The sequence below is a fragment of the Calonectris borealis genome, chromosome 11, assembly GCF_964195595.1.
Source record: "Calonectris borealis chromosome 11, bCalBor7.hap1.2, whole genome shotgun sequence".
NCBI classification, from domain to species: domain Eukaryota; kingdom Metazoa; phylum Chordata; class Aves; order Procellariiformes; family Procellariidae; genus Calonectris; species Calonectris borealis.
The window spans coordinates 16,221,392-16,233,475 of NC_134322.1; the positions used below are offsets into that span (position 1 = coordinate 16,221,392).

Sequence of the window (12,084 nt, forward strand, 5' to 3'; positions counted from 1 at the left end):
TAGCGTTATCGTCCCTATTGAAAGAATGCTTAGGAGCCCAGTCTGAAGTAAGGCCCTACATAATACACAAACATAGCAAAAATATGACTCTGTATGGAAAAAGTTTCTAATCCATTATAAAAGACCTTCTTATGAAATGCAACAGATAAATTCTTAAGCAGACTTGCTTTGTAAATAAAGAGATTGGAAATGAAAGTGAGTTCTAAAATACACTCCAAATTAAAGACCTTTAGAAGGACATCATCAATTTAGTAATCAGTCTCTTATCTGAAAAGTTTATTTACTAGTTTTATAAGCAACACCCAAACTAACAGTATATGGAAATATTAATGGGGGCAGGAGGAACCATACAAGACTACAGAAAACCACAAACAACCCTCTAATGTTTTCATGGGCAATTTTGGTCAATGAGATCCCTACCTGCAGTGAAGGGCAAATGCAACCGCTTCTCCCAACCCCCAAAGGACTCTCTGACTCTTCCTGCCTGTATCCCTCTTTTTAAGGACCTAAATATGCGGTGCTAAGTCTGGCTTTTTGGAGAAGTCATGGAGGTTTCTCTAAGTGAAATACCAGGACTTGCTCTCATGTCCTCAAGTCTCCCAGCAATACCACTCTGCTTCCGCAGATTTGGAATGGGTAACTTTAGGATGGCAGAAGGACACGCACTGCAAGCACACGTTAGCTTGAGGCTAACGCACTGCACTGCCCCTGAAAGCCCGTCCCCTTCACAGCACTGCACGGGAACATACGTACGTGCGGCAGAATCCAGAGCGGTACTGCAGGTCTCTCCAGTCTGAAAAAGGGGAGCAGACAAGTCGCGGGCTAGCAGGAAATGCCTGTCTGGGGAACAGAACATAGGTGGGAGCGTGGCATGGGAAAGGGACGGGGTTGCTGCCTTCCCTGAACAAAGGCATCCTTACTGAAAATTGTGAATTGGTGGAGGGATCCTTGGAGATTGTTTATAATTAGCGGTGGTTGTTTAAGTACAGTTCTGTCCTGAAAACTGACTAAAATAGAAATTCTGAACTATTTTTCTGGTGTTTCCTGGTTGAAAGTGTATAGCTGATAATTAAAATATGATTTTTTTGTAACTGCTGACTCTGTATTCCTTGTAGCACGCTGAATTCTTGTATTCGTGTAGAGCATCATCAGTTGTGTGGCCATTGAGGCCCTGCTCTGCCTGCAGGTACCCTGCTGTAGGTATGTAACTCACCACAGCTTGGCAGCTGGCGATGTATGACATATAACAAGACACACGTCATTGTCTCCACACCGTAAAAAGCAGGAGACTTGGCTGCTTCTTCAATGTTACAGTAAGAGTGTAAGGCTATGAATGCACACTACCACTAGCTCTGTTCAATAAGAAGGGGCCTTTTTTATATAGGCATTCTGCTTTAAGATGTCTAAAGCTTTACAGACCATGTAGAAAAATAGATTCCCTAAAATTCTGGATTCAGGTCTTGCAGGAAATCCTATTTACACTGAAAATGCTATTACAAGCCTTTGCAAAAATCCCGAAAATAGCACAGATGGAGGCGAAATGATCTTTAGTCTCTCTGATGAGTGGGATAGAGATAAAGCTCTGCAAGCTTCCACGGAGTACCAGTAACTTATCCTCATTGGAGGCCAGTTGTTTTCCTTTCCTAACATTAGCCTTGTTATCCAAGACAAAGAAAAGCATCTAATGTCTATGAAGCAAGTTTTTTGGCAGAGAACATGCAGACAGCTCTTCCACACCCAAACATGTTATTTATGACAGTAATTTAATTACTTTGTGAATAAAAAGTCAGTAATGAAGCTGCTCCGGTCAATTTAAGCAGATCAGGCTATAGACAACTGCTAAGATGAAAACCCGGACAAGATAAGATAAAGAGATCTGGCTATATTCTACTGTAAATTGAACTCCCAACGACTCCATGTGCTTTAATCAGTGAGTTTGTGTGGGTGCAGCTGATGGCTGAGCTTGGCCTAAAAACTTAGAATATTTAGTTACAACTTGATGATCTAGTTGGTCCTAACTCAGCCAAGCAAAGATTCACAGGGTATTAAATTGCTGCTCATGTAATTACATGATTAGGTGATAGTTTCCACTTATGTCAACCTAGCTACAGCAGGTATGAGAAAATTTTTTTCTCTCCTTCTTAAAACGACAGCAGATGGAGAAAATACTACTGTAACATGGTTCAGATTTGCAGGTTCAGTTCCCAGTTTCCCCATCCCAGAATGGACACACACTGACTGTGCCTGCAGTAGTGTTCATTCATCGTACATGAGCAGGCAGTCATTTACCAGTGTCCACCGAGCAAGAAGCCAGTGCAGCTGTTTTCAAGCTGGCTTGGATGCCTTCTTGTTTGCAGATTCAGTTTTCTGAAACTGCTTAGCACAAAAATGGAGCATCTGGAGTTGCGTATTTCCCTATGACGTGCAGAGCAGAAGCTATTATGTAAGGGGACTACACAGCTCTTTCTGTTTGATTCTCCTCAGTTCTGCTAATCAGGGGAGGGAGGCCACAGTCTCCCTCTGTTATTTCCTTCCCTTTTCTTGTGAATTTGTAGTTGATATACACAGATGTGGCTACTATCCCTTCTTCTTTTCTATACCCATCTCCCCCACTCCTGTTCTCTTTTTTCATCGTCCTTACAGAAAGGGGTAATATTTTCAAAACAATTACCTTCTCTTCAATCTGCAAAACTTTGTCTATGCCATTTCAGAACACAAGTGCATACCTGTAGATCTAGCTGCTTGCCTGAAGCAAACTGCACCCCAGTGTACACAGGGCCCCAGACCAGCCTACTGAACTTGCTCCACGTCTGAGCCATGTCTTTCACTAAACCTTGCTTGGTACAATTTCTGGAATACTCCCTTTGAGAAGTCTGGAAAATGAAGGCTAGAGCATGCTAATTCCACCTCCTCTAGACTTGTGCCCTAATCTTAGACTTTATAAATTCCAGCGTACCCATTCTTTCCGTATTAATTAAACATACAAATACGTGATGAGTAGATTTGTCTCACATGAAGTTTTAAAAAACCATGTAATTTCAGCTGCGAACAACTAAAATGTATTTTGTTTTGGTTTTGTATCCGTACGCGCATTTGTGCTTACCATTTGAATTGCTAGGTGTATGATACTAACAGCAATAAGAGAATGCCTAATGTAAGCATACGTCATCCGTTGCACAGCAGTTGACTGCAGCTTGGAATATGCCTTGTAACTTTCGATTATACAGTCCAATAAACTACTGCTATCTAATACCACCCTACCCTTACGTAATCGGACAGCTGTAACACTTTGGCACCAGACAGTGTTTTGTTTGCCTGCATGATTATAACCTCAAGGCAAGAACTGCACCTGGGTATAAGACACAGTCTCGGGACACTTTTATAACAGAAACTCCGTCTGCATTGCAAAGCTGCTTAAAAGCGTAATTTTATTGAGAGCTTTTCTGTCACATTTTGGTATTAGTTAAAACCCTTGGGGAAATAATGGAAACAAAATTATGATTTTGCCTGTTTAAATTGCATCTATTCTAGCAGGACTTGCTTGTTAAACCTCAATCACCAAATCTTTTTGGTACAGTCTACTTCTAAGGCAGGAGAGATTTTCCCGTTACTTGGCAATTTCTGAATGCAACTGCCTTGCAACTAAGCTTTTCTAAAAGAACTAAATTTTATGTATTCAAATATGCATAGTTAGGAAGAATGTTTGCAATACAGTCATTGGTGACACATAGTAATTGCAGGACATTGAAGCGAAGCAAGGGGATTAACCAAAGCAACTGCATTGGCTAAGATGGAATGATTTTATAAGAAGAAGAAGAAAAAAAATCAGATTCCCATGTACCATCAAAGGAGGAACATATATATATATAAAAAATATATATCCAATTTAACATCGAAGTAATTAAGGTTGCTCAAGATAAATCTAGTCACATCCCAGAAATGGTATGATTCAGATCACTTACAGTTGCTGAGAAGCAAAAGTTTTCAGACTATAGATATTATTTGATATCTTCCATAGGGTGTTGGGTACTTATTCAATAAAGCATTTAGGCATATATTTAAAAAGGAGATTTTCAAAGACACAAATTGATTTCTGGCAGAAACAGATCAGCTAGTCTATCTGAAACTAAAGGCCTTTTGTACCTTTGAAAATCTTTCCTACCAATTTTAATTGGACCTAAACATATGCTTGAAGCAAGCAGAAGCTTTAGAACTGAATAAACATGATCTTAAGCATACATTTAAATGTGTTGCTGAACTTCATTCTGAGGGGAACCAATATAAAATGGAAGCTAGTTTAAATCCATTGAGAATACTCCAATGTGAACTATTCAGGTATCCCCACTTCAGTTAATTGTTTAAGCTGCAGAGTCAGTGAAATATTTTCATAGAGCAATAAATGATATCAAGGCAGCATAACAGTAACACACACTCGAATCTCCAGTAAGTTGTCTCATTCCAGAGTTTCAGCATTAAACATTAAAAGCTTTTTGAATTATCTTTCATAACTTTTATAGTAATTTTTTCATTGCTTGTAACAACAGTCTGGAACTGAAAACTTACCACACAGAATTAATTCCCTCTTCACTTTCAGATGCAGAGATTTGTTGTAGAGACTCTGAGATCGTGTTTAGGCTCCAAGTTCTGATCTGTATCCCATCATTGTACTTGAAAACTGTTTTCTGGGGAGAGAGATGTCCTTATTAGCAGACATTCTTCCTGGTCACAGAGCAGGGGAAAATAAAGAGCAAATGTTCAATGCAGCAAAGGCAACAATGGCATGCATGCCATTAATCTAAAATTCTAGCATTGTTTCAATATTAACAACATCTTTAGCTATACCTGGACAGCAGCAGGAGTTGCAAACTAACCAATAACATTTGACAGATATACTCATGGTTTTACATTTCTCTTTTAAAATACAGGCACTTGGATGCGGGTGTGTGGGACAGGCTGTCCTTAGCCGAGGAGCCCATGGTGGGCCCATGACAGTATCGGTTGGATTTGCAATGGCAGTCACCATAGCAGTGTATGTGTCTGGGGGGGTTTCTGGTAAGTGACTTTTTTTTTCTTATATAGCATTTATTGCCATGGTTTTAAGGCTTATTAAATTACTTCATTTCATGGTGTAAACAATTATGTATCTAGCAGTAGCAAGCACCATTAGCAGAGTCTGCATCAGATGTTCGCTAGTCAATCTTTTGTGTTCTTCTTGTTTCCTTCTATTCTTTGCATTTGACAAAATTTTCCACCAAAAGCTGACCTGAACTACAGTGTGCAAACCTTGGCAGACCTCTGGCCTTTATGGAAAGTGGTCTGTGCAAGCCAGAAATCTGCTTGGTCTTACTTTGAAAATTCTGTCGATAGAGATGATCCTGGACAGCATAGGGACTGTGTTTAAAGAAATAACCATGAAAAGCTTACAGAATCCAGCAGTCACCCTCTAATGGGTATAATGAGCAGAGTTCCCCTTACAGAGTGCAATTTATCTCTTCGTGTCCTATGACAGGCAGTAGCAAGTCTGCTCCTGTCTGTTTGCTTATTCGCAGAAGCAGCAGATCATAGAAAGCAGAAACAGCAAAAAGATTCAGTACTAGAGATACATTCTGTGATACACTGTCAATGTACTGTCATTGCCCCTTTGTTTCTGCTATAACATTTCCTCGATATATATTGATCAGGAATCTCTCTTTTGTCTGTAGCTGGGCTAACTAATCCGTGTCTACATGTGCCATATTGGATAGTGCTTTGTCTCCTATTTCCACCATGCAGTTTGGTCAAATTAATATCAGAAACATTAGCATAACAGCTTTTAACATTTATATTCTCCCTTTAAAATAGAAAATGATGGGTTGTAACAATACACAGTGTTGTGTATTATAATACACAATACTCTGTGTTGTATGTGGAGTCTATATTGCCCTCTTAAAGCAAATGGTGCCCTTTTACTCCAGTTCTCATAGAGGCATATATCTCTAGGTAAAACTAGGCCATTATAAATAGTTGCTATAGCAGAAATTACTGTGGCCATTTCTCTTCTCTTTTATAAATTCTTTCACAGAGACATCATGCATGAGGAGGTTTCTAAGTTCACATTAGAAGTGCTCAAGGTACTGCAAAACAGGCAGTGTTGTTACTGTCATTGAAACAGAGCAGAATGGTTCCTTAATACCACACAAAGTTAATTCAGCAGTACATTCCTATTATCTGAACAACTTTAAACTACAGCTTCTGGTTTACATGTAGGCAGGTAAACTCTTCTAATGCAGTATCATGAAAAAAAACCTGTAAAGACACTAACCTGTCCTACATTTTCATCTTTAAGGGATATTCATGTCTATTATATAGAAGATTAGAGTTCAATCCCAGCAGGGCAGAGCAGTTGCAGATGTTGCAGTATTGTGCTTCCTGTGTTTTTCCCATGACAAAAGATTCTGCATGCAGTGCATTTTCTCTGTGAAAGAATAGGAACAGATATTTCAATAGACTGTTACTATCCAACATAGGATTACTAGTGGACACTTTAGAAAATCAGTTCTTATAGAGAATTTGTTAGCAAATTCTGTGGCTCTTTGGCCATGAAGTCTCATGTTTAAGCACTGCTAAAATGTTTTGCATCAGTTCTTAATGAAATTCTAAATTCATGGTAACATAAAATATATAGTCTGCACACTTGGTGAATTTAAGCTCTTTTATCAAGGAAAATTCCCCTTTTGCCTTTCCTCCATCTAATTTTCCTCAATGTCTAGATAATTTCCCACCATTTTTTTCAACTTAACATTTCAAACAAACTCATGACTGTGATCACTGCAACTACAAAAGAATGGGGAACACACTGTCCAAAGCAGTCTTTTTTTTTTTTTAACCAGGAAACTACCAGTGGCATAGGAACTAAGAATCTTTTAACTCCCCTATGTCAGCTTGAGAGCCTTCAACTAGGCTTTTCCTTTTCAGATTTAATGTTAATCAGACATCTCTAATATTATTATGACTTGTCCTGGCCATCATAATCACCCTGTATTATATACAGGTGGGGAACAATATCAGGTGTTGAAAGAAAGGAAAATTATTCATTCCAGCCAGAGTAAAGAACAAAAGACAAGACAACAATTTATCAAAATTCACATGAAGGGCTGTTAAATAAGGTGCCATCCATCTATTTGCTCTGTGCTGAAGAATTTGAAACACAGCGAGGAATTCAAAATTAATTCAAGACTGGTGCTACTAGGTCAGAGTTTTGGAAATGATACAAAGAAGGTTTTATCCAGCTTGTTATCTGTGTTTGTCAGTTCATTATGTATCAAAGGTGCCTGGATTTCATAAGATAATGACTCACTGACCTGAAGTGCAAGCAAACACAGAAACTGTACATAGAGGCCCTTTCTCCATCACTAGCCTTTGACAGACAAAGGTCACGCTCTTTTAGTTATTTTATTAAAGACAAAGGCCACTTTTTTCTGATAACCATACAGGCTGAAATGCGACTTTAGCTGGAGGGTAAGCCATGGATCTGCTATGTCCTTGCAAAACCTGGATTTTACTGTATTTTTACTGTGGAGTACTGTTTCATCTGTTTATTTATTTGGCAATTTATATTTCTTATTTCTTGTAAAAATGAAGATTTCCAAAAGCATTCAACACTTTTTTTCTATATTGATAAAAGATGTTGAAGGAAGTGACTAGCATGTGACATAATAATAAATATATTTTAGAAATTAAAATTGTCACAAAGAATTCCAACGTTGCTGAAATCTTTTCCATGTGTGAGTTTAGGTGTAGCTACTCCTAAATACAAAGGAAGGAAATTCCACAGGAAATAGAACTCTGTTTCAGCACAGCTACTTTATCAGCTTCCTTATCATGGACCTTTCTGGAGGGTGTAGGAGCTTGATGAAAACATGTGATGAAGAACTACGCGCTGCTGTCCCCAGATCCCATCTAGGCATAGCTTACCAACAGTCAGCATGAAGCTGGACAGCCCTAACATTACTTTATTTTATGTTCATGAAAACTGAGTTTCTAAGTAACCCCAGGTTGAAGACAGGGACATAAACATGACTTAAATCCAGGGTACTCCAGATCTGCCTCAAGATATATGATCAAGCCAGTAATAGTCCTTAATGTTAATACGTGCTTGCAAAACTGAATGAATGTTCTGCTGCCTCAATTCTCCCTTAAAAATAAAAAGCCAAAGCCCTTGAAGAGAGAGAATATGTGCAGAATGATGGACCCTCCCATCACAACCAATAGGGCAGATTTAGGCTTTTTCTAGAAAAGTTGTGTGTAGATCTATAGATTATATGCTGCAGGACAGCAGTCTGATAAATAACACAGCCTGCAAACATCAAGAGGGAAACTGGATCTTGGATACTGGCTTCCCCGCCCCCTCCCCTCCAATTTCATCCAACTTGTTTCACTTTAATTGCAGTCAGCATTTAATTGCAAAATAACATCTAGAAAAGCATGTACTAGTCTTGTGCTCGAAAGTGCCCACATTTTTAGAAATCCTTCACCTATTCTCATGTATCTGAGTCGTCCATATGACTTATTTTGTGATTTATTTTTCAGGTGGTCACATAAACCCAGCCGTTTCATTAGCCATGTGCGTGACTGGAAGATTAAAATGGACCAAATTACCAATTTACATATTAGCACAACTCCTAGGAGCATTTGTTGGAGCAGCAGCTGTCTTTGGGATTTATTATGGTGAGTACACCTTAGACATGCTCACAGGACAAACCAGAGGTCAGGCAGTCTCTAAGGCCCCAATTTTTCAATGAACGCCAAGCAGGCAGAGGACTTTGTTCACACAGGGCTAATGGCAGGACTGAAGCTAAAGCCATAAAGAAGAAAAGAAGCAGCATAAAGAGTTTGAAGGCAAAAAAAAAAGACTCAAATATTCCAGGTATCCTACAACTTTCCTGAAACACTAATACTCCAGGAAATGTTCTGAAATTTAGAAAAATTATTCATGGGAAATCAGATACTCTGAGATCATGTATTTCTCAGTAAGGATTTTAAATTACTTAATAGCCAGGATATAGGGCTATTCATCTTCCAAGCAAATTAGAAACATTAAAGACTTGATCCAAGTGCCTGTAGGCAAGTATCACCAACGTCGTTCATTGAGGTTACAGGATATGAGATCAAGTCCCTCCTGACTAAACTTCAGACCACCCTGGAGAGGTACCTTTCCAAGGCAATGAACTCCAGGTAGAGTGATAAAGGGGTCACATGTTAGAAAGGGGGAAAAAAAAAAAAAAAAGATTACCCCTATCCTTGAGGCGTGTTTCTTTCACACGGTGTGCCACAAAGGGAAAAAACTTAGTAACAGACTCCCTGACTTGATGAATCCACTCAGTCGGATCAGTTGCTTCAATCACCTACTGCAAAACTCTGCTTCTACTGTCCCAGCCCATCTCCTCCAAAGCCTCTCTCTTATGGGCATTATGTCTACAGACAGCACTGGGTCTAGGTGCAACAGAGAAAAAATGAAAATGGAAATGCCCATTGTATATCAGCTAGGTGCTCAGTACCAGTAGTAATCATGAACAGAAAAATCTTTAGGAACTGTGGTAACTATTTTGGGTTTGGTGGGGTTTTTTTGTTTGTTTGTTTGGATTTTGGGGAGGGGGGGAGAAGGGAGAGTTGTTTGTTTGTTTTAAGGTTAGTGTTAGAATTTGGAAACTGTGGGATTCCAGAACAGGACTTCCATGTGAATCTAAGTCCTCCTCAAGCCAGCCAGCCAGGATTAGGGCTGTGGCCAGGATGCAGCAGTATGTCAACATGCACATGGGGTTGGGGGTGGATTCACTGTGTTCTGCTAAAGGGTAGCAGTAGGATAGAGAGCCAAGATAGGGAACTTACGGCTAGGGTTAGGGTTAGAGACTTCTTCCTGTTATTCAGGAGTGCAGGATTTTCTCACATCCCTATCGCTGCTCAAATACTTTTGTTGAATTAATAAGAACCTCTCGTTCTTATTAATTCCCAAACCTCTTCTGTACTTTTTCCTTCCTGCAACTTGCAGGAATGTCCTGTACTCATTGAGGTCCACTGAAAACTCACTGGTAGAAAAACAGACATATGAGCTCAACACCTCCATCTACCCCATACACACATATCTGAGCTAGGTGCTTTCATTTTCAGCGATACTCCTGAAAGAGTGAGGGAATATATATGCTAGGCTGCTGAACATGAGGCCTTTCTAAAGGTGTACAAAGTAATTCAGAGCTGAAAAATTTTATTTTCCTCATCCTTTTTTTTCTAATAGTTAAATGCAACAAAATAATCTGACACTGCAAATGAGAGAGCCTGACCAAAGTAAACAATTAAATATTCTCTGTACCCATGTCATGGCCTTAAGCAAAGCTAGAAAAAACAGGGGCAAGGAGAAATAGATTTGTCTGCTAGCTTCAGGAGAAGCTGACCATCTGCACCATGACTTCCATGGGAGACGGGGAGCTGTTTCTTTACTCACAAGCATCACCTCATCACTAGGTCCACTAGTGAAATAAAGGCATAGCATTTGTTATTCACGTCTGTCTATGCAGATTTTTGAGTGCTTCATCTTAGTATCTTCCTATTTCTAACACTTCAGGGCTTGCTAAGGCAGCAAATTATTCCAACACAGAAGTCACATTATACTATTTAAAATACTCTTTAAATATACTAACATAAATATACATGTATTTACAATATACATAAATCTTTACTATATATAAAAATACACTAACTTAAATATACTAAGAACTGAAGTTTTGAGGCTAGCCTCTCCCCTCACATCTTGGATGACTAGCATAGCAGTTGGGTGTAAAGCCCAAGCAGAGTGAAAAATTCAAACGCCTTTAGAAGAGGAGGTCTCTCAGGAGAAGTAATTCCCAGAGAAGTCATTGCACAACTGTCACATGGAATAGCAGTAATGTGGCTGGAATCCACAACAGTACAACCAGGATGCTGTGCATTTTTTGGGGCATCATGCCAAATATAGCACCTCTTACAGATTAATGCAGCTGTGTTCAGAATCAGAAAATGCTCCCTGGCACTGAGTTTGGAGCAACGAGCAGGGGAAAAAAACAGCCCCATTTTGAAAGCTGTGATACAAAAAACAAGTACTTCAAGGCACAGGAGAGATGAGACAGGAGACTCTAATTAGTACATCACCTCAAATCCGTTAACTATGCTCCCAGAAAAAAACAATCAGTTTCAGTTGAGAATGTGAAGTGCACAGACCTATCACATATATTCTAGTCCTGGAAAACCTAGTGTTTATGAAGAAGTGCAACCAGGTAATGGCTGTTTTCTATAGATGCCTTTATGGAGTATAGCAATGGAACACTTGAAGTCACAGGACCTAATGCAACAGCACATATCTTTGCAACATATCCAGCTCCGTATCTGTCCCTCATAAATGGATTTGCAGATCAGGTAAGTGCACTTGCTGTCTTGATCTACAAATTAAACATACAGAAAACTGTAAAACCAAGCATTAAAAAAATACATAGATCTCCAATGGGTATGGTGAATCTTACCATTTTGGTGATACATCACTGTGTACAATAGCAGTGAGAATGCAATGCTGTTTGTGGGGGTTACGTCTGAGTCGTATTTTAAAAGCAAGATAATTTCAAGTTGTTCTTTCCACATACATCATATTAATTGTTGCACTCTACATGTCTTTAATGCAATATATGTAAGAGGTGTTCACCAGCACAAATCAGTGTTTCTCCATAAAGTTCAGCAGAGCTATGTCCATTTACATAAAAATCCAGCCCATTTTGTGGACCTATTATTCCTTAAGTAATGCTTAAGGTGCCAGATTAACACACCTTGAACAACTGAGTTTTCTGCTACCATAAGCCTCTCTAAACTTCTCTTTGCAAATAGATTTGTAATATTTGTTATTTTTCAAATGACTGAATCTGAAAAAATCTCCACTTCATTTCCAATCTGTATCATCTAATCCCACTTATCCATCATATCTTCTATCTACTTCTAATCAATTTACCTCTTCTTCAGGCATACATGAAATAAATATACCGTGTAAGTAAGCTATAAAAAACTAGGGATTGCTGGAGCAGAGGAATT

The 12,084-nt window shown here is 39.0% G+C and overlaps 1 protein-coding gene across 3 annotated transcripts in view; it reads left to right on the top strand.

Moving 5' to 3' along the window:
• The window catches only part of AQP9 (aquaporin 9), a 47,910-nt gene that overhangs the window by 7,904 nt on the left and 27,922 nt on the right, over window positions 1-12,084 (top strand). For all 3 annotated transcript variants that reach the window (XM_075160200.1, XM_075160199.1, XM_075160201.1), the window contains exons 2-4: window positions 4,926-5,052; window positions 8,569-8,706; window positions 11,306-11,424. In XM_075160200.1, the coding sequence (XP_075016301.1) occupies window positions 4,926-5,052; window positions 8,569-8,706; window positions 11,306-11,424 (384 nt within the window). The remainder of the gene's footprint in view (window positions 1-4,925; window positions 5,053-8,568; window positions 8,707-11,305; window positions 11,425-12,084) is intronic.